At 33.4% G+C, this 24,692-nt stretch overlaps 1 protein-coding gene across 4 annotated transcripts in view; it reads right to left on the reverse strand.

Annotated features, from left to right (window-relative positions):
• Nipbl (NIPBL cohesin loading factor) overlaps positions 1-24,692 on the reverse strand; it is a 180,912-nt gene that overhangs the window by 86,953 nt on the left and 69,267 nt on the right. For all 4 annotated transcript variants that reach the window (XM_074077609.1, XM_074077606.1, XM_074077607.1 and 1 more), the window contains 5 exons: positions 12,838-12,980; positions 10,751-10,916; positions 8,893-9,020; positions 3,909-4,008; positions 3,118-3,269 (listed from right to left, as the gene is read on the reverse strand). In XM_074077609.1, coding sequence (XP_073933710.1) covers positions 3,118-3,269; positions 3,909-4,008; positions 8,893-9,020; positions 10,751-10,916; positions 12,838-12,901 — 610 coding nt within the window. In that variant the 5' untranslated portion in view covers positions 12,902-12,980. The remainder of the gene's footprint in view (positions 1-3,117; positions 3,270-3,908; positions 4,009-8,892; positions 9,021-10,750; positions 10,917-12,837; positions 12,981-24,692) is intronic.

Below are 24,692 nucleotides of genomic sequence, written 5' to 3' on the forward strand. Positions count from 1 at the left end.
TCTAGTTAGTATCTAACTTCTTGAGTTGAGAAAGTGTTGACATTTTCCTTTTTTGCTGAAATGACTTAAGATTCAAATATATCTTCCATTAAATGTTTGGTAGAACTTGTTAAAACTATGTTTTTATCTACTCCTCTTCTTTTAAGGGAGGAAGATTCTGAACTACTGAGTGAGGTATGTAAATTTTAAATTACCATAATGTCAAATTAGTCTCTAGAAAAGTACCAATTTATATTCTTATTAATACTGTAAAATGTTTACCAATCTGATATAAAAATTTTATTTCATTTTAATTTTGAATTAAAAAAGAAGAGAAGAAAAAAAAAGAGGAGGGCCAAAGAGATGCAAAAACCAAATGCAGTACGTGGGATACTAGATTATACTTTGAAAAGAAAAACACATATGCTAAAGTCATATTTAGAACAACTGGTGAGAAGTGAATGTAGATTGTTTAGTAATGAGCAGGTCCTTACATTATATTTCTCTTTTGATTTGTTTTCAAAAAGCTGAGTTTTTTTGTTAAAAAAAATTATCTCAATTTTTAAATTTTTCATTATAAATTTTTATTATGATATGTTCATTTTATAGGGAGGGATTCATAGTGACAATTACTATTAGACTCATATCGTAAATTATTTACATTGCCCCCATCATCTCTTCCCTTCAGGCCCCTCCCCACCCCACTTAAAGCAATTGCAAGAGGTTTTTTTAGTTCTGTTTCATATAGGTTTATAAAGTCCATCAAATACCTATCATTACATTATCTCAATATTTAAAGAAAAAACATATACCCTTTCCTACCCACAAATCTATAAATATGGATGTTTTATGTAAGAAACAAATGTGCCCTTTGGACAATTTGGCCCGATTAATTACAAACCTTTATGTGTCAGAATGTATCAATATTTTACAAATATTAAGAATTTACATGTATGTATGTATGTATGTTCAGCTTTCACAGTAAACTCAATATATCTATTCCAAATGTGTGATATACCTTCTAGTTTCTCCTTGAGTTAATGTGTAAAATGGTCTCAACCTAACATTTTGTTTTTTTTTTCTTTTATTATTCATATGTGCATACAAGGCTTGGTTCATTTCTCTCCCCTGCCCCCACCCACTCCCTTACCACCCACTCCACCCCCTCCCTCTCCCCCCCCACCCCCTCAATACCCAGCAGTCAACCTAACATTTTGTTATCGAGTTTTAGGAAACCAGAAGTTGGATATTTTGACAGATGACAAGTTAAAAGTTTCTAAGTTAAAAAGTTCACAAATGAAGGAAGTTTTGACTGCATGATAAAAAATAAGAACATACATATGGGAACCAATTACCGATAGCAAATATTTAAAATTTGCTATTACTTACGGGAAACAAAAACATGTTCGTCATATTCTCTTTCCAATTTACATTTTAAAATATTTCTCAGAAGTTACAAATAATTTATTTTAGCAACAAATTATTTAGTAGCCATGAAATACTATCAAGAAAATATAACTATTAAAAAAAAATCAACTCTAGTACACTGAGAACTAGTAATCGAGAACTCGTAATGTAAAAATTTTGCATTTGAAATCCAGAAAATTTTGCACCTGAAATCATTAATTTTCCTTTACTATACGTTAGAAATTTCATAGGAAGTTGGTCACAGAATACGCTTTACCAATGAAAATCCAATTTCCTGTGGCTTAATGCTTTTGTAAGATAAAAGCCTAGTTAAAAGAATAGCTCTTCTAATAGGTATAGGCAAGGACTTTCTCAATGGAACGAACCCCAGCAGCTCAGTAACTAAGAGACAGCATAGACATATGGGACTTCATAAAACTAAAAAGCTTCTGCTCAACAAAAGAAATGGTCTCTAAACTGAAGAGAACACCCACAGAGTAGGAGAAAATATTTGCTAGCTACACATCAAACAAAGGACTGATAACCAGAATATATAGGGAACTCAAAAAACTAAACTCTCCCAAAATTAATGAACCAATAAAGAAATGGGCAAGTGAACTAAACAGAACTTTCTCAAAAGAAGAAATTCAAATGGCCAAAAAACACATGAAAAAATGCTCACCATCTCTAGCAATAAAGGAAATGCAAATTAAAACCACGCTAAGATTCCACCTCACCCCTGTTAGAAGAGCCATCATCAGCAACACCACCACCAACAGGTGTTGGCGAGGATGTGGGGAAAAAGGAACCATTATACACTGCTGGTGGGAATGCAAAGTAGTACAACCACTCTGGAAAAAATTTGGAGGCTTCTCACAAATCTAAACATAGATCTGCCATATGATCCAGCAATACCACTCTTGGGGATATACCCAAAGGAATAAGACACAGGCCCAGAAGACCAAAAATCGTATGTTCTACCTCATATGCGGACTTTAGATCAAGGGCAAACACAAGGGGATTGGACTTTGATCACATGATGCGGTGAGAACACACAAGGGAGGTATGAGGATAGGTAAGAAACCCAAAAAAACAAGATAGCATTTGATGTCCTCAATGCAAAGAAACTAATACAGAAACTTTAAGGTGACAGAGGCCAATAGGAGAAGGGGACCAGGAACTAGAGAAAAGGTTAGTTCGAGAAGAACATATGTACAGGAAAGCAATGTGAGTCAACTCCCTGTATAGCTATCCTTATCTCACCTCACAAAAACCCTTGGTCCTTCCTATTATTGCTTACACTCTCTCTTCAACAAAATTAGAGATAAGGGCAAAATAGTTTCTACCTGGTAGCGAGGGGATAGGGGCGAGGGGAGAGAAGGGGCGGGGGGAAGGGGGAGAAATGACCTAAACATTGTATGCACATATGAATTAAAAAAAAAAAAACATGATAAACATTTTAAAACATAAAAAAGGAATAGTTCTTAATATCATAACTAGATATAACAACCTAACCCATAGAGCCCAAATGGCACTGCTCTTTTTACCTTCTGAATGATAAATTCCAAATAACGAATTTTAAGGACTGAGCCATATAGTAAATACAAAAGTTTGATAAAAGTATGAAGTATAATATTTTAGTTTGTGTTTAAAAATTATTTTAAAGAATGAATTTCTGATTTACATTTATTTAGGTATTCCCCCAACAATGTAACAAAACAATTTTCTTACCTTGCTGCATCTGTGGATGTGTTGTGTAACTTGAAGGATGGGAATATGGCATGTATCCTGCAGGGCTTTGTGGGGCATATGGACTAGGCACTGGGCTATTTTGTTGTGGCATAAATCTGTTCCCAGAGCTTGTCTGTGGTGGCACAAACCGGCTACAATGAAAACAACAAATAAAGAATATCAGCAAGAGAAATAAACATGGTATTCCTTGAAATTTCACTATTATAAAATTCTTTGAAAACAAAAAATTTTGCAGAATAGTCAAATATTACAAAAACTATTGACAATACATAATTTATTAGTTACATTCAACAGTTGGACTGAGGTAATTCATTTAATTTACCTACATAAAATCACTAATCCGTTTAAGGGATATAAAGCAGTGCTCCCTAAAATAAATTCTATTCTACAAATTTCCTTATTCATCAAGCACAGCAATGTTATTTGTTTGGTTTCTGGGAATTGTTTTGGTGCTGGGAATGGACCCAGGGCTTTCTACATTCTAGGATAGCAGTCTACCACCAAGCTATATCCCCAGCCCAAACACATCTAATTTTAACACATTCTTTTGTCTATGTGAAATTCAATTACTAACATGGTAGTTACTTTGACTAATATATTATTTTCACATACAACATCTTAAGGCAAATGTTCACGAGGACTACTAGGCAGTTCAACTATTTAACTACATATAATTCACCATTATCTAAATGTATACATGCTTTATTCAGAAGCACTTTCACCACAGAGGGCAATACTTAATAAATGATGTATAAATATATATGTATTACCTGGAGGGGCTATGTGAGATAGTGGTTTGTTGATAATTGGAAGATGCAGGACTACTGTGCATGGAATTCTGAGAAAGTTTATACTGAGACATCATCATTCCTATGCAACACACAAAATATTAAATGTTATTTTTATAGTGAAACTTCCCTTAAGTTACTTAATTCAGTCATTCTTTCACAAACATTCAAAAATTCTTTTTTGACCAACATTTTCATTTTTGAAGAGCAAAATACAGATACTATAAAAACTAAATTTCAAGTACAACCACTTTTATTAAAGGATCATTTTCCATACAACTAATAAGGAAATACAGAGGATGATAGTGATGATTATTTTTGCAGTGCTACTGATTGAACTAGGGGCCTCAATGCACTCTAGGCAAGTGCTCTACCACTGAGCTACATTCCGAAGGCATGACTTAAACTTTTTTTTTTACCTGTTTACTTAATGTATTATAATTTAAATCTCAGAATTGAAAACAACTTTTAGAAGTTGCCTTACATAGCCTTTTACCAAATACTTTATACTTCCATTTACAATAAGAGGTGTTGGGTTTTTTTTTTTAATTATATGGAAATATTTTATCATGTATTTTCCTGTGCTTGGGAACTTAATTTCACAAAGCTATTTGTTTCGTTGTGGTTTAGACTTAAGTTTTGAAAAGTACTTTATTTATGAATGCAAAGTTTAAGTTCCTGCAATTTTCATCTGAAAGTCTTTAAGCAAAACACAATGTACCTCTTCCTTTTCCAAAACAACTTTTTGCAGGGATTAAATGAATATTCCACTAATGAATGAAAAAAATGAGGATAGCTTTCAGAATTTTGTATTTCTTTTTAAGCCACTGTTTCTCAATTGTTACATGAGTGACATTTTGCTATATGGCAGAAAGATGCAATTATTTAGATATTTTTAAATCAGAGATTAAAAATCTACGATCAATGATTTTTACAGAAGGGGGAGCCGCAAGCATCAAATTATATTCTTAAATATCATTTCCTACTATTGACGTGAAGAGTGCCTTTCATCAGGAATATTCAAACAGAAGTTATATGTTCATTTGCCATGAATGCTACAGAAGGGAGTGGAGCACTAAAGACAGTGGTAGAATGAAATTAGGGCTCAAAAATCTCCTCAAAGTCTACCAATAGTGAGTTTTCTTATGTATGTACATAGTCTAAATTTTAATTTCTGTGCTTTCTTTTTCAACTAATTCAATAAAAAAATGTTTTGTTCTATGGCTTAATAATTTAATGACCATTACTACTGTTTATTTTTAGGAGAGCAATACCATGAGATGGAAGTTAAGATTTTGCCCCTCTGATTAATAGTAACAGTGGGACAAGTTGAAATTACCAGATTGAAAGCAATGGCTTTCTAAATAAAAGGGGTAAATAAAATTTGAACAATCCTTTCCAATTAGGTCAAAGTTCCAAGGAAGTATGATTAAAGTGACTTGCGTATTATTAAATTTTCTCCATGAGTCACATTTATATTTACCAATCAAAAATGAACCTTTTAATGTTTTAAGCCATATCACCATGAAAATCCTTTAAAAATCTTAACACACAATTCATTTTTAAATGCTGGTTTATTATTTTTTTTTTTACAAAACAGAATATATAGAAATCAAAATACATTTTGAACTAAAAAGTGTATGTAGTACAAAATACAAAATATGTGATAGAAAGGTGAATTCTATAAAACTTTTTTATTACAGTGATTTTTTACTAGCCAAATTAAATATTAAAAAATATAGGTTACAAAATATATTAATATGCTTGGATATTAAAAATATATTAATATGCTTGAGTGACTTCCTTTATCCAAAATAATATTCACTCAGATTCTCCTGGATTACTAAATCTAGATTACTAATCAAGATTACTAATCTCCTATTAGTCTTTCTTTTAATGAACTATCTCCATATTTTGTCTTAATTCTAGTCTTCTTCCATAACTCTAATTTCACCATTCCTATTGCCTCATACTACTGTAATCTAGCTTATTAGTTCTGCCAAAGCCACAGTCTTTCCATGTACACCTGTCTTTAACTTGCTGAAGGTAGGTTGGGCAGAGGTATTCCCATGGTTGCATTTTGGTAAATGGATAACTATGCAGTTGCTTTAAAAATATGATTCATACAGAAATAACAAAATCAACAAGCAGTATTAATAAAAACCAAAACCACACAGAAATAACTAGAAAATTGAATGGGGAGCTTCATGGAGATGGTGCCTAAAAATGAAAACCACAATGAAGCTGGCAATATTCTTGAATACATTTAACCAGTTAGCCAAGTTGGACCTTCCAGAATTCTCTAAGGTATTCCATTCTTATTTAGTCTTGAGAACCAAGCAAGCACTTGGTTTTTTAAAATTCAAACTCAGTAAATTCCAGAATAGAGCAATGCTTCTAATCCAAAGGTAATACTTCAGTACATAAAATTTATATCTACAGATATAATATTTTAAAAAGATTTTCATAACAGTTACTGTAGGTCAAATTTTCCTTAATAATACTTACTATAAACCAATTTTTTTTTTTTTGGGGCTCGGGACTCAACTTAGGGCCTCATGATTGCTAGGCAAGTGCTCTACTATGTAAACCATGCTCCCAGTCCTTTTGCTTTGGATGGTTTTCAGTCTTGTGCTTTTGCCCGGACTGGCCGGGGACCACAATCTGCCTTCTGAGTAGATGGGATTACAGATGTGCACCAACATGCCCAGTTTATTTTTTTTTATTGTTTTATTATTTATATGTGCATACAAGGCTTGGGTCATTTCTCCCCCCTTCTCCCACCCCCTCCCTCTCCCCTCCACCCCCTCAATACCCAGCAGAAACTATTTTGCCCTTATCTCTAATTTTGTTGGAGAGAGAGCATAAGCAATAATAGGAAGGAACAAGGGTTTTTGCTGGTTGAGATAAGGATAGCTATACAGGGAGTTGACTCACTCACATTAATTTCCTGTGCGTGTGTGTTACCTTCTAGGTTAATTCTTTTTGATCTAACTTTTTCTTTAGTTCCTGGTCCCCTATTCCTATTGGCCTCAGTTGCTTTTAAGGTATCTGCCTTAGTTTCTCTGCATTAAGGGCAACAAATGCTAGCTAATTTTTTAGGTGTCTTACCTATCCTCACCCCTCCCTTAGGTGCTCTCGCTTTTATCATGTGCTCAAAGTCCAATCCCCTTGTTGTGTTTGCCCTTGATCTAATGTCCACATATGAGGGAGAACATATGATTTTTGGTCTTTTGGGCCAGGCTAACCTCACTCAGAATGATGTTCTCCAATTCCATCCATTTACCAGCGAATGATAACATTTCCCAGTTTATTTTTGAGATAGGGTCTTTGCTACTTTTATCTGGGCTGGCTTTGAACAGTTATCCTCCTATCTCTGCCTCCCAAGCACTTGGGATTATAGGAATATTCCACTACACTTGGCCTAAACCAATGTTTTTGTTGTTAAGGCAACAAGAGCATTAAATAAACAACTGCATAACCATGAACATAAACATAAACCATGAACGTATCAGTACTAAAATTAATACTTGGCATAATTATTTAAATATATACAATATGATGAAAAGTTTTGCAGATGTTTTTAATATTTGATTTATAAAAGATTTCTTTCAAACCAGTTGAACTGTTAAAATAAAAAAAAATTCTAAGAAGCCTCCAAATTTTTTCCAAAGTGGTTGCACTAGCTTGTATTTCCACCAGCAGTGTACAAGGGTTCCTTTTTCCCCACATCCTTGCCAATACCTGTTGTTAGTCATGTTTTTGATGATGGCTATTCTAACAGGGGTGAGGTGGAATCTTAGTGTGGTTTTGATTTCCATTTCCTTTATGGCTAGAGACGGTGAGCATTTTTTCATGTGTTTTTTGGCCATTTGAATGTCTTCTTTTGAGAAAGTTCTGTTTAGTTCTGCCATATGATCCAGCAATCCTACTCCTGGGGATATATCCAAAGGAATGTGACTCAGGTTACTCCAGAGGCACCTGCACACCCATGTTTATTGCAGTGCAGTTCACAATAGCCAAGTTATGGAAACAACCAAGATACCCCACTACTGACAAATGGATTACGAAAATGTGGTATTTATACACAATGGAATTTTACTCAGCCACGAAGAAGAATGAAATCTTATCATTCTCAAGTAAATGGATGGAACTGGAGAACATCATTCTGAGCGAGGTTAGCCAGGCTCAGAAGATCAAAAATTGTACGTTCTCCCTCAATATGCGGACTTTAGATCTAGGGCAAATGCAGCAATGTGGTTGGGTCACATGGTAAGGGGAGAGCACATACGAGAGGTATCAGGATAGGTAAGAAACCCAAAACATCAAAGTATTGGATGTCTCCACTGCAGAGGAACTAATACAGAAACCTGAAAGCGACAGAGATCAATATGAGAAGAGGTTCAAGAACTAGAGAAAAGGTCAGGTAGAGATGAATCAATTTGGGTTGTAACACATTTGTACATGGAAGCAATACTAGGAATCTCTCTGTATAGCTATCCTTATCTCAACTAGCAAAAATGCTCTGTTATTGCTTATTATTATCTCTTATTATTGCTTATGTTTTCTCTTCAACAAAATTAGAGATAAGGGCAGGTTCTGCCTGCAAGTGGGGAGGGGGGTGGTGGTTGGGGGAGAGAGGGAAGGGGCCCGGGGGGAGGAATGGCCCAAACAATGCATGCACATGTAAATAAATGAATTAAAAAAAATTCTAAAAGCTCATTAAATAACCAAATGGATTACAAAATACCTTTAAAAAACTATACTCTCAATGCTTTTTCTAATTCCCAAGGAATTCAGTTCCATTATTAAATCACAAGAATATTGTCAATTTAGGATTCCTTCTTGTTCTTGTCTTTCCTATGTGATAGGCCAGCTTTTCAAAGACACTTTAATTATGTGTAAAATAAGTTCTGATATGGGACTAATAAAATATACTATAAAATTTAATTATTAAGAACCTCACCACTTTGTACATATCTGTTCTGCATGCTTTTCTCCCTGAAAACGTTAGGACTCCTTGCCAGGACGGCCTGCAACAAGACTGGTATATCGCCTTCAGGATCATCACTGCCAAGGTTATCTTTCAACTCTCTGGCATTGAAAGAATAAATACAAAAAGTTAATACTGATAATACTGATTAATTTATTAAGAAATCTTATGGAATAAGAACAAATGATCTGAGTATGTCAACAGTATGCATTTCAAAAGATGCTATCCCTGGACAATCCAGAATTATCAAAAATGATGAGGAGTTACTCCAAGGACAACTTTTTTTTTTCATTTTACATAGGGGTCAGGGGGTGTAAAACATTAGTTTACTGAAGTATTACTTTACTCAAGAATGTTGACATTAGTTTTGAAACAGAAAATAAGCAGAGTGTATTCTAAATTCTTCAAATTAATGAAAGGATAGAGAAGTGATAATTATGCAAAAAAGTTGATAACTGAGCTTGGAATACATTTTCTCTCCCTTATATCTGAATATGAGTGACGTTCATTTACTGGGAAATGTCCTCTAGATGAAATACTATTGCCACACTGCTTGAGAGAGGATAGAGAGGTGGTAATTCTTTTTCTATATTATACTGTTTTTCAAATAAAGTCATGGTTTGAGGGAGACACAAAGAAGTAATTAAATATAGTAGCAATTGTCAATAAACCTCAAAGTAAGTACTGAATTAAATCAGAACTATGCCTGTTCAGAAATAAGCAGTGTTTATAATTTTACATTCTACACGTCACTATTCTATATTCATTAGCTTCAATAATAAAGACCTATAAAGATGGCATTCAACAATAAGACTCAATAAATTTCCAGGGGCAATTTTAAAGGAGCTTTCCCTAAAATGAACCTTAATTACCTATGTGCTATTTCCTTTGCCTCCTTAATATTTGGTAAAAACTGCTGAATATGCATTATAGGCAGAAATAATAATGCAATATTTAGACATTGAGATTTATACAGTGACAAAATATTAGTATTATATTCTTTCTGATTTTAAACAATCACTTTTCAGTTTTTCCACCAGAAAATCCACATTTAGTGTTTCACCTTAGAGGCAGCAATTTTAAGAATGGCCCCAAAATATGCACTGCATATGCTTCATCATCATTCCTCTAAAAATGAATCTTTAATTTAAGAAAAATAGTAATAAACAATGGAAGATTATATGAGTACCAGTGGGTAGTAGGATATCTAAAGGATTAGAGTTGGAGATTTTACTTTGTAATACATTTTTGCGTTATAAGCTATGGAAAATATGTATTGCTTTTGTAGTAAAAAACACATTTAAAGAGCATACATTATAATTCAAGTTAATTTTACCTTTAAAAAGTACTATTGTATGAAAATACACACTCTAGGGAAAATTAGTCACAAATTTTGGTGCCTTCTCATAGAGTTAGCCTTTGAACTGCTTCATACTTCTCATGAAAAACAACAACAACATGTGAAGTCTACTCCAAATAAACCTAGCAACACAGTCTACAGTGTTGGCAAAATTTTAACTTCTCTAGCAGTATCAGGAAAGGAGCAGACAGTTTTATGAGCAAATTTAAATCTCTGTACAGCTGATAGATTCCAAGACTACTTCAAAAGAGTTGAAAAGTTTTTCATGGGTAAAAATTATTGTCACAAAGTAATAATGGCCTACTTAAATCTCAGTAATATCTCATCAAAGTAAGGCTATATAATGACATATTTGAAAAATAAACAACGTATATAAAATTTTTAAACCAATGAGTAAAAACAGGAATACTAATTCTCTTATAAGAACTAAACTTTTTACTTTATTTTAGATATAAAATTGATTGTACTTACATGTGATCTGTTGATACCTGGTTGAGGCTATGGACAAGCTGTGAAACCAAATTATCATCCCTACAGGCCAGAAGGCAGTTCACCTCTTCAGCTATTCGTGCATTAAAGAGAAGGCTCTTTGTAGTTGTTGCAGGTAAAGGAGATGGAAGAGGAAGCTGGTTCAGGACTATTTGGAATAAAATTACATTATTAATTGAGTCTCTTTAGTGTTTGCATATATTTTGGGATTTAAAATAAATTATAAATATCAATGTGACAAACTATTAAAAAACATTGCTTTTCACCAACAAATCTCAATCAATCCCAGAAAACCTCCAAAACATTACTTGCATCACCATAGATATTCCACTAAGAAGGAAATTTAGCTTAATTATATTCATGCTTGATTTTCACTTCTTAAATTTTTTAACTCAACAAATCACTAGCCAAAATGGGAGAGTTAAAAATGAAGTAACTTCCAAGGTACCAATTCATTAACTTCATTTATTCTTGCTTACTAGATTTATCAGAACAGTAGTACTCTCAGACAAATAAACCAAGTAACACCTGAGTTTACATTAGACTGACATGTAATATACTTTTTAAAAGCTTAAGAGTATACAAAAAAATAGCTCACATTAATAGAACATTCATAGCACAGCATTTTGGAAGAGAAGAATTAAGAAACTCTGGTCTAAGTTACAAATGCCTAAATAGTTTTCTTTTTCATTCTACCCTAATATTCTCCCCCACCCCCAAAAGAACATAAATGTTTTGCAGAAATTTAAATAAAGCTATTTAATGTCTCTCCACTTAATAGAAATTTGTTCGTCTGTCTAAACTAAAGGTTAAGAAAACTAAAATGTCAGGTGTCATTGTTTCTGGCATAATTTCTAATGAACTCTACAATAACATGCTGCTCAATACCAATAGGCAATAATAAATTTCTCATTAATAAAGACAAATAAATATTATTACTTTAGTAAACAGGGCTTGTTGGGAAGAGGTAATAGGGAGAAAACCAAAAGGAAATTTCTATTAGCATATCTAATTTTGCACTCCAATATAATTAAAGAGTTTATGCCTTACCTACAACAAAGTAATACAAAAACTAAAGCCAATTTAAAAAATTTTTCTTATCCAATAGGTACTTTCTTGTTAAACAGACCTTACAGACTAGTCATGCTAGTTTCCTAAGCTCAAGGTATTTGTTAGTATCTATTTTACTCTACAAAAACTTGAAATTTACAAAAACAAAACCCAGAAAGATAGTATTTGGGAAACATTGAAGATAGATCAAAACATTTTATGAAGTTACTTTCTCATTGTTTTTTTATTATGAAGTTATATATCTTGTACAAAACCATACAAAGAAAAGTATATTATCTCCTCATTTTCTAAATCCTTTGCCTCTCATATGTCTTTCCCCTCTGTTTATTCAGGGTAGGATGACATAGGGACTATAATTGTGGGTAGAGTTTATACTACTGTTAAAGGACAAAGAATAGAAGTGCTTACCAAAAGAATGAAAACTTAAAAAATTTTGTTATGTTAAGTAAATCTCCAAACATCCATGCTTTTTTAAGTTCTTTTTAAGTGTTCTGAGTATAGTAGGCTGCTCATATCTATGACAAATTCCAACAGATTACTTAACACAACATCCAAAATAAGCATTACTAAGAAATTAGGTAGGCTACACTGTCAAATTTTCTTCTTTGAAAGGCAGTGTCAGGTACCATTCTTACAAATACATTTTTAAGTTTGTATTAGCTCTTATCTGAAAACTTACGCTTCTTCAGTTTGGGCAACTCTTAAAGCTCTGTGTCATCTTATCTAATTCTTACTTTGTATTTCTCCTCTTATTGGGTAAGGTCTTTTAACATTACATAATACCATTTCTTAATGGGTTCATAGGAGCAAACAGAAATTAAAGTCAAACCTAATTAGCTGCCAATACAAATTTTGCTACTTCCACATGTATACTAATTTAAGACCTTGAGAACTTTTCTGTACTTACATGACATTAAAGATAATTTCTGTGATAGTGTCTCTAAAAATCAATGTTAACATACAACAGAACTTAAATTAGATAAATTAACCAAACTTACGGTCTGTGAGACTAGCAATCCCCGCAAGAGTAGTTATGGGGACATGGGGCATATCCCCATTCATCCTGAAGTTCTGGAATGGTGTTGCCTATAAAGGTACTTAGTTCAGGTGCCAGCTGTCATTACTTCCCATTTCCCAAACACTGCAACACACAAAATAAACAATTATTTATAGCAATATGTCAAATATATTACTATTAAGGAAATGCTTAATCATTTAAAGTATAAAAATTCTTTTGTTTGTTCAACCTATAAACAATAGTAGTTATTACACACATACTACTTCCAATATATCAGGCCGTGTACAATGCTTTGCATACATTAAGTGACTTAGGCCTCACAACAACCCAGGTAAGGTAGGTACTATTATTTTCTGCATTTTACTAATGAGGAAATTAACAAGGAGTTTAAAGTAACTAGTGAAACCAGAACAAAAACTCAAGGGATAGGAGCATGACTCAAGTGATATAATACCTGCCTAGCAAACATAAGACTCTGAGTTCAAATCCAGTATTGTCCCCCCAAAACAAAAACCACCACAAAAACAAAAGGACTCAAGCAATCTGGCTTCAGAGTCTGTTTCTTAACCACTGGGCTATACTGCTAGAGAGAGGTACTTAATCTTGACAAGCCCTATAATTTTTTTTCCAAATTATAAACACATTAAAATTTTTACTTAATTATCTGGCTTCAACTTGCCATGCAGCTATGTCATTTACCAGCCTCCTACATAAGCCACTCTCTATAAACAAGCTTATCTAATCAGATTCTCCTGAATATCTTGTTCTCATATATAGCTTTAAGATTGTCCATACCTAGGAAGTCCAACTTTACTTTAGTCCAAATCCTACAATTCTTCAAGATGCAGGCCAAGTTTCCACTACTTCATGAAACCTCAAATTTATCCCAAAGCCATCTTATCTTAGTATGATCTGAACTTATGACATTTATTGCCCAATATTTTTCTTGGTAAATAGTTATATATTCTTTTGTGATATCTTTGAAACTTGTTTTATTCTTGCACGATTACTTCATGTACTTACCTGTCTTTCCTAATACAAATGTATTCTGCTTATAAAAATCAATCACATAATCAATATGCAGCCACAGAAAGGAGAAAGGCACAGCCAATAATTTTTAGTATTTCCTTATAATTGACTTAATTGATTTAAATATTCAGTATTTATCATGATGTAATTCATTCTCTAAATATATATATGTGTATGTATGTATGTATATATGTATGTATATGCTACATGTACACCCTGCAAAACTGCTGAACATCTTGTCTGTTACTCTGTTCAATGTCCCCAAATTTTTCTCATCTTAGTTTCAACATATGGTTTGTGGAACATTTATCTTTCTTTTGACAATACTTGTGTAAGTTTTTTTGTAAGTAAAATAACATTTTAATAATGTGAATATTAATCAAAGACATGGTTAGTAAATTACTTTACAAACAAATCAGCAAATACATCAACTAAGGAAAGGAGCTAAAACAGAAACTGAATTCTAGTTTCTTTCCCTTCCTTGGTCACTCCCTTTTTACTATCTTCCCTTCCATTTTTTTTTGTGGTGCTGGTTATTGAACCTATGCTTCTTGCACACGTTAAGCACATGCTCTACCACTGAGCTATACCCCAGCAATTGTTTACAGTTCAAACACTTCTCTTTCTGACATTATATTTGCAAGTCGGTTACTTTTAAGAAAATTGCTGAGGTTTTCTTTATCCTTTTAAAATTTTTTATTGTACAAAACAATGTGTGTCATTAGACATTTCCACACAGGCTTGGAATGTGCTTTGATCCTACTCAACCTCCAGTAGCCTTCCTGGGTCTCGTCCCCTCCTTTCCCTGATCTCTCTTCTCAAATAGGTTCATGTCTTTTTTTTTTTAATCATTATTGCTGTTGTACTGGGGGTACACTGTGATGTTTACAAAAGTTCTTATAATATATCATAGTTGAATTCACCTCCTCCATCATTCTCCTTTATCCAGCCTTCTCCCACTCCTGAAAGTTTTAACAGATCTCATTTTTTCATTTTCATACATGAGTACATAATATTCCCATCATATTCACCCTCCTACATCCTTTCCCTACATCCTCTCCCCACCCACTGGTGGCCAATTACCTAGATAGGACCTGTTTTACCTTCCTGTTCTCAGTTTTAGAAAAAAGATTTTTGTTTGATAATTTCACAGGGAGTTTCCTTGTGTCATTTCCATGTATATAAATTATAATCTGAATTGGTTCATCATCTCTATTTTTCTTCTTTTTACCTTAGTCCCTTGCTGTGGTGGCTTCAACAGGTTTAAAAATCCTATATTCATTCTTGTATAGAAAGTACATCAACCATAATCACTTTCTTAACTTCCTTGTTTTACCCTCCTCTTCTGTTAGTGACCTCACCTAAGCGTGACCTGTTTTTCATAATATTGCTTGTATTTGTATTAGGCCTATATTCCATATACGAGAGAAAATATTCAGCCTTTGACTTTCTAAACCTGGCTAACTTCACTTAAGATGATGAGAACCTCCTAAATTTTTTTATTTATAAACTTTAAGACCAAGGGCTGGAGGCATGCATAACTCAATTGATAAAGTGCTCATCTAGCAAGCACAAGGCCCCGAGTTCAAACCCTAGTACCAGAAAAAGAAAAAGAAAAACCCAAAACACACACAAAAAAACTTTAAAACAGTCAAGTGACAAAACACTAATATTTTCTCTTACTCAAGCATCTTAATCCAGATTTTCAAATAAATATTTTTAAAGTAGATGTATACAGTTAATACTAAGAACTTTCTTTCTCACCATTTTTATTATAAATGTAAGATAACCAATAAAGGTACACAAAATATGTATGCACAGTTAAACACAGTTATAAAGTTAGCATCCATAGAATCACCAAACAGGATAGCAACCCAATTCCTTCTAGATGAAATAACTGTCCTTTATTCAGTGGTCATTTCCTTTTTAACTCTTAATAGTTTAATGATCTTTACATGTACATTCTTAACTAATAGTCAGCGAAGAAACACACATACATGCACACAAATTAATTTCCTTTGATGAATGACTGACATATTATCTGCTAGTAGAAGTTAACTAAAAGGAAATGGCATAGGAAATAGTATAGAAAACATACTACAGAAATATTATTAGCTATCCTCTATTTTTCCTTTTGCTATTGCTCTTTGATTAACTGGGTTCTCTAGCAATCAAGAAAGAAGTTTAATACAACACTACCTATTTAGCAATAGACATCAAATACTTTTTTAAAAATTTGGAATTTAAAACCTCCTGATAGAAGTCACCAAAACACAATTATTTTTTGTAACTTTATGCTAGTAAGAAAATTCCAATTTGTTTAGTAATTAATGGGAAGAAATCACTGGATGCAAATTGTTTTCAGAGCATCACAAAAATATCTTGTTACTCATATGCAGCTCACTGAATAACAAATGGCCGTATTTATTTAATTCAGTGGATAGGGAGTTAGTTCTATTGTGGGCTACCTGACTTTATTCTAAGTCCCACACAAGTAACATATAAAGTAGACCCAGGCTACTTTTAGGCTAAGGTTTTTAGTCTAAAAATGATTCATGCAATTAGTTACCACATATGAATTAGAAGATTCACAGACCCAACTTCAATACTATGCTTTTCTTAGTGATATAATTAAGACATGTAGATATTTTGTCAACTCAAAACTGAGAGGGTTGCAACAATATTGGTTGATAGTTCTTATACACTGAGCAGATGATTACTGACAAAAAATATGCTAATTTCACTGGAATCCAAGAATTTGAGGAAAACAGAGGGATTTGCTAGACATGGACTTAGAATTTTAGCTACAGCCATAGATATTTAGCAAACAGGAGTAATGTGTGGATATGTTCCTACTGTGTACTGGAAGGTGACCAGATCCATGAAGAAACAGTATTCCCAGAATTCTAAGAATGAATACACACACCACGAACTGGATGGGGCATTTCTGGATCTGGATTGGATGCCTGGTCTGCCTGTCTACAAAAATTCATTCATTTTCATGAAACCGAAGCTGAAAGCCATTATCTTGGAGGAATAATGTATCCAGAATGGAATGGTAATAAAAGCTAAAGAACATTTTAATGAGTACTCAAGAATAGTCATTTTAAGATTGTGCTTTAAAACTGAATGATGACCGATTAGTAGATCATAAAGTAAATTTTTAGTGGGTTGAGACCAGCATTGAGAGACATGGAAGGAAACTAAGGGTACACCGTATGTCGCTTTGTGAGTCTAGGTAAATGTCTTTCCAATTTCGGGTCCCCAGACAAAGCAGTTTGAGAGCTGCTGATTTGAAGAAATGGAATGTGAGGAAAGTTCATCCTGTAAGTGGTGATGAGAATGAAATAAAGTAATTTATTATCTGTTACATATTAAGTGATCTAGAAAGTTAAGTGTTATTGCTGTATGGAAAATAGATTTGGGAAAACAGGTAAAAAAGATGAATTAGGAAAAAAAAAAGGCATCTTAATCTCTACCTTAGAAAGCTCTATTATAAATTCTTACATGACATTCCAGTATAGGTTTCACCACAATCTTACAAATCCTAATTGTAATGTGGACATTAGATCAAGGGCAAACACAACAAGGGGATTGGACTATGAGCACGTGATAAAAGCGAGAGCACACAAGGGAGGGGTGAGGATAGGTAAGACACCTAAAAAACTAGCTAGCATTTGTTGCCCTTAATGCAGAGAAACTAAAGCAGATACCTTAAAGCAACTGAGGCCAATAAGAAAAGGGGACCAGGAACTAGAGAAAAGGTTAGATCAAAAAGAATTAACCTAGAAGGTAACACCCATGCACAGGAAATCAATGTGAGTCAATGCCCTGTATAGCTATCCTTATCTCAACCAGCAAAACCCCTTGTTCCTTCCTATTATTGCTTATACTCTCTCTCCAACAAAATTAGAGATAAGGGCAAAATAGTTTCTGCTGGGTATTGAGGTGGGGGGAGCGGGAGGGGGTGGAGTGGGTGGTAAGGGAGGGGGTGGGGGCAGAGGGGAGAAATGAACCAAGCCTTGTATGCACATATGAATAATAAAAGAAAAAAAAAAAAACCAAATCCTAATTGTAGGTTTAGGTATGCCCATCTATTATAATTACTTAAATGATATGATTAAGGAATTAAATACTATCAATAAAAAGTAGGAAACTTGATATAATACTCAGAATTAAATCAAACAAAATATACATTAAGAAATTATCTATAAACTAATTTTTAAGAATGGCTTGAGGCTCGATTAAAAGTGCTTAATTAGGGGAAGATATTATATGGTAAATTCTCAATATAGCACATTATAATGAGTCTGAAGGGAACTTCTAAGCACTTGCCACGAATTAAAAATGTTAATTTTCTGTTCATTTAGTTTCCCTTAAAAATTCATGACTCCCTCATGCAAACAAAATAAATAAGTACAAATAAGAATACTGGTAGAAGTTATGATAATATTGAAATTGGGACAGATTTGGAATAAAATACCTGATAGCAGACAAACTTTTCTGGAGGACAACTTTATACCCTATATTGAAGCCTAAAAAGAATGTATAATCTTGTCTCAGTAATTACACTTTCAGAACTAGATCCTGAAGAACTGATCACATACATTCTCAAAAACTTAGGTACAAAGATACTGCCACAACATTGCATTATATTTTAGTAGTGAAAAATTGGTAGAAATGATGCTTAAATATTTATTAAGCAATACAATATAATGTATTAAAGCACACACATTTTAATGTGCTTTCATTTAATCTTGATATGACAGGTAATAATCCAGTTTTATTTGATGAAGAATCTGCTATAAAGAGAAGATAACAAATTTGCCGAATGTCATACAGTAGTAGTCAGACAAAGGCTATGTGGTTCATGGACATTTTATATAACTAAAATCTGTAACATTATTTATTATTATTTTAATATTGTTATAATAAATATATCTATGAAAAATTACTGTGTACCAATCACGTTGTAATCAATATAGTCACAATATACAAAGACGATATGGGGCAATGTGTATTAAAAAAAAAAAAAGAACAGACATGAAAGTAGAAGCGGGACTATTTGAGAAGAATAAAGGGACCAGTGGGACATGGAAGGGGGGGGAAGAGAGTATGAGTGATAAATAAGATTAAAGTACATGTATACATGTATGAAAATGTCATAAAGACCCATTATTGTGTACAATTAATATACACTAATAATTTTTTTAAAAAGAAGAAATTGGGCTGGGTAGGTTTGAATCCAGGCTCGTCCACTTACAATGTAACCATGGACATATTTCTTAATACCTCTGTACCTCAGTTTTCTCATCTCAATTTTATTGTGAGAATGAGATGAGCTAATACATGTAAAGTACTTAGATTGTGTTGGGCATGTATTAAGTGTTCAATAAATGTGAGCAACTATGATATACTTTTCTGCATCTTGCTTGTCATGTATGTTATCTCTGAAATCTTTCATATGTGCACACACCTGACTCATTCTTTTTCTAATATTACTGAAATGTCAAGTTTAAACAAATATTCTTCAGTAAACAATGCCATGTAACATCTATAAAGTAAGGTAACTAACTAATGGCTTCACAGAATTAGACTCCTTACTTTATAACCACATTTAGTACATCATTCACCTTTCTTTCTTTCTTTTTTTTTTTTAATTTTTTGAGACAAGGTCTTACTATGTAGTTATCCAGAAGTCACATGAAGCACAGACTAGTCTTGAACGAGATCCTCCTGTATCAGTTTCCCTAGTACTGGGATTACAGATGTGCACCATCACATTTGGCTTTATGGTGTATATTTTCTATGGCACTTCAAATACTCTTACTTCTTGATCTAGGCTACAGGTATTTAGCAAAATTCACTTTGAAGAAAATCAGTTTTTGATAAGATTGTGAGTATGGCACCTTTATTTTAAGTTCAAACTTTTCTTCTTACAACTGGCACAATGACACTTTTGTTTCTTAGTGTTTTGAGACAGGATCTCATTGTGTAACCCAAGCCAGCCTTGAATTCATGATCTACCTGCCTCAGCCTCCTGAGTGCTGGGATTATAGGCATTTGGCATCATCCTGACAGCACGACATTTAATAAATCAATGTTACCAAGCACAAAATCCTTATTTCTTCCATTTTTGAATACACCAAAGATGAGCTAAACATGTGATAAACGTAAGGTATCAATTTGGTAACTATTCCCATGGTCATCTGTCTTAGTATATGACACATATACAATGTGCTTATTAATTTAATAACTGAAATTCCTTTGAAAACCAGATTGTGTTCTAGAAAAATCTGCTTCATCTTTTCTGTCATAAAATAACCAAACTTCTCTTTAACATAACCAAAGTGTTTTCCACTATGCAAAGCAAGCAAAGTACCACAATTAAGATGGAAACAGCCTCTATTCTTTAAAATTGAGTTTGGCTATGAGAATGTTATAAAGGGGGTACACATTCCACAGGGTAAAAGATAATCATTATACTAAATCATTGTATTTTACTACTCTGTATTTTAATCCCTCAAAAATGTGCATCAAATTTATTGAAAATAAAAACAATGGTAAAGACTCTTTGGGCTGGTGGAATGGCTCAAGTGGTAGAGTGTCTACCTACCAAGCATGAGGTCCTGAGTTCAAACTCCAGTTCCCTACCCCCCAAAAAAAGACTTAAAGTTCATGAAAAGATATCAAAGATATGTTAATTAAAAATATTAATGTGCATAGTTCAAGTCAACTTCTGTGAAAAATAAATTTTATGTATTTTTATGACAGTCTAGGCAATACAAAAGTAAAAACATGATATAAACTATGATAAAAATGAAAAAACAATGAGTCTTTTAATAGTTAATACTACCTATATACCCAGATTTCAATAGGATATTGAAGTAGTTATATATGAAATTTATATTAAGCATGTACTCTATGAAGGCACTGTGCCAGGTGTTAAACAATAATAGAAACATACAGGGCATATTCATAAACACTTTGACCACAGCATGGCCAGAAAAGTGAACCCACAAGAGTGTTTGTTATATAATATTAATTTACCCCCATCCTTGACATAAATAAACTTAAGCTTTCTTTTTACAATTTTTATTAGCATAGATTAATTGTACAGAGGGATTCATTGTGACATTTCTGAAGAAACTAACATTGAACATCGGTTAGGTTTGTCCCCACCAGCTCTCCTCCTTATTCCCACAACCCCACCTACAAAACTACACAAACAACTACAAAAGGTTTCACTGTGCTGTATCATTTTTCTATATTATCTATATAAAGAACATTGACCATATTCACCCTCCTTCATTTCCTCCATTCACCCTCCCCCACAGGATCTATTGCACAGACCTGTCCTTCATTTTTATTTCCAAAGTCAAAGGGGTTTCTCAATGTATCTCAGCTGTGAATATACTGTGCTTTAGTCAGTTCAACTCCCTCTATTATTCAGTTCAACTCCCTCTATTATTCTCCCTTATCCTTTCCTTCCTACCCTTACTGTTCAATAGCTTTCAGTATATATCCATATTATCTACCTGTACAGATGCAATGTATTTCCATATTGCTGATTCTATCACTGTCTTCTCCTTTTTCCTCCTCCAAGTTCCACAGAGTAGCTCCACTATTATAAACATGTTCTGTAAATAAATGTGTATATGATCATGTCTTTGGGTATACATTTAGCTTTTAGATCTATCTTCCACATATGAATGAAAACCTCCAGACTGTGTCTTTTTGAACCTGATTTACTTCACTTAACACGATATTCTCCAATTTCATCCATTTACCTGGAAACATCATATTAAGACTAATGTAGTAATAATAAGGAAGATGGTGTAATTTCAAAAAGAACAGAAGCAAAAAGTTCTGTGAAAATACTGCAGTACTAACATGTAATGATGGTTCAAATTTGAATTTGGATTTACTCAGATTAAAATGCCAATAACATCTAGTTAGAGATGTCTAAAATAGGAAGCTTTTTGTCACAAACTGACAAAAGTGGTCAGAACTATAGCTATGCTGGGGATGTAGCTCTGTGGCAGAGTGCTTTCCTAGCATGCTTAAGACCTTTGGTTCGATCCTCACTCAGCATGGTTAAAAATAAAAAAGTGATACACAGAAAACAAGTAATACAGGCTGAACATCCCTAAGCTAAAAACCTGAAATCTGGATGGCTCCCCAAACTGAAGCTCCTTCAGCACTGACACAATATCATAAGGGTAAAATTCCATACCTGACCTCACATGCCAGGTCACAGTTAAAATACAGGCTCATCAAAAACACTGTACAAAATTACCTCAGACTGTATGTATAAGTTGAAACAAATGAATTGCATGGTTAAACTTTGGACTTTGCCCCAAAATATCTCTTTATATTAAAATATTCTAAAATCCAAAAAAATCTGAAATCCCAAATAAGTCTGGTCCTAAGCATTTTGGATAAGGGATATTCAAACTGTACTAATAGATGGCACAGGCAAGAGGTTAGGTAACACTGTAGGGGAATTTTTTTAAAAGCACTTCTTACCTGTCAGATATTTATACATACCTTACTTTAACCTCATCAATGTCAAAAGGTTATAAAGATTATCTCTAGTTCCAAATGTAAAAATTAAAATTGAAGAACCTAAATACTTCACACTTACAAAGCAGTAACCTCCACTTGAGCCACACCTCCAGTCTGGGGTCTTGGATCTGGGATTTGAATTCCGTCTCTGAGTTTTTTTTGTTATTGTTGTTTTGTTTTACTTGAGGTAGGATCTTACTATGTGACTTGGGCAGGCCTGGAACTCTCTATGTAGCAGAGGATGGCCCAATTTAAAATCTTCCTGCCTAAGCATTCAAAGTAGTAGGATTAAAGGTGTATGTTATACCACACCTGCCTAAATTTTGGTTAGAATGCAGTTGTTTCTAACCAAATTTTATGCCCTCAGGCATTTCTGAAGAACATAAAACCAAGATAAACCCACATTGTTATGACAGAAACATAAGCCAATAAAAGATGCAAAAAACAGTAAAAGTTCTTCAGAGAAGCTAAGAGTTTGCTTAAGGTCTCAAAACCAGTAATTAGAGTAGTCCAAGACTAGAATACAAATGTTTGGAGCTCTAGTTCAAAATTTTAAAATATTATATGGGCATCTTATTCTGAATAAACCCAAATTTCTTATGTAGAATATTTAGCTATTTAACACTCTTCTTCCTTGTTAATGTTAAAATTTTGGGCTGTGTGGAGGTTTAAATAACTAGTGTGTTTTTAGCATCTCAGCTTATATTACATTTAATATATAAATTGACTTAAATCCACTTTGGAAATACATGAGATATAAACCCTCAAAATATATATAAATTAAATAAATAAATATAAGTTGCACTACCAACTATTCTATATGTCACAGTTACTCCCTAGAGAGTGACACCTCTCCAGAAGAATCCTTTTCCTTTAGTCAAGCTACCTTCAGATTCCTCTTACTACCCATCCCCCCGCGTGTTATTTAAGAACTGATTTTTTTCACATTCTGTTTAAAACACTTATGAAAGCATTTCCTCAGGTTCTAGCTCAAAAACAAATAGTTCCCAATCAGTTACACTGTGAACATTCCTTTAAAACATGTCTGCTCTTTAAAATTCCAAATCACCTCCATTAAGTAAGAAAAACATAAAAACAAACAAACACAAAATCAAAGCTGTAAAACTCTCTTGAGACACTTGTATTTTTGGAATCCTGAGCTCCTTTCAAACTATTATGCTAAATACCAAAAATGAATTTGTGTGTGTGTACATGTTTCAGTAACATAGCTATACCACAACATATATAATGAAATGTATATATATGTATTTTATCTGAATTGACTTTAATGAAACCTTGCATCACCTTATTTTTTATATCTGATTTACCATACATTAATACATGGGGATTTTATTGTGATAATTCCATACATATATACAATATAACTTGCATAAGATGACACCTTCCATTATATGCCCATTCCCCCTCTCCCTTTTGCCCCTCTTTCTAACGGTGTTTGGTGGGTTTTATTATGCTGCTTTCATATGTTCACATGCAGTGTACTTTGATCCTCTTGACCCCTCAGTATCTTTTCCTTTCTCCTTCTCCCTGATTCCCCCTTCTAACGTCCCCCATATACGTTCATGTCCCATATGATCATCACCATCATTATCAACATTATCATCATGATTATCACCATCATTGCCATCATTTTAGGTCTGGGCTCAACAAATAAGCAAGAACATGTGATATTAGGCCTTCTGAGCTTGGCTTATCTCACTCAGCATGATGATCTCCAGTTCCATCCATTTTCCTGCAAATGACATAATTTCATTTTTCTTTATGGCTGAGTAATATTTTGTGATACGTGTATAGACACACACTCACACACATACACACATTCTTATCCATTCATCTGTTGTTTGGCACCTTGGCTGACTTCACAGTATTGCTATTGTGAAGAGAGCTAGCTGTAACAAACATGGGTAAGCAGGTACCTTTCTTGTATATTGATTTATACACCTTTGAATAAATGCCCAAGAAAGGTATGCAGAGGTCATAAGGTATGTCTATTTTTATTTTTTGAGGAATCTCCATATTGTTTTCCATAGTGGTTGTAATACATTCCCACTAACAATGTATGAGGGTTCCCTCCCCACCACATACTCACCATCATCTACCGTTTGTTTTCTTGATGATTCACATCACCTTAAATTGCCTCAGGTGATTAGACAGGACTAAAGAGTAGCTACATGAAATCTTATCATACTGAAATATGCAAAACTATCAACTAAATCA

Source organism: Castor canadensis, chromosome 6 (assembly GCF_047511655.1).
Source record: "Castor canadensis chromosome 6, mCasCan1.hap1v2, whole genome shotgun sequence".
In the NCBI taxonomy this organism is placed as follows: domain Eukaryota; kingdom Metazoa; phylum Chordata; class Mammalia; order Rodentia; family Castoridae; genus Castor; species Castor canadensis.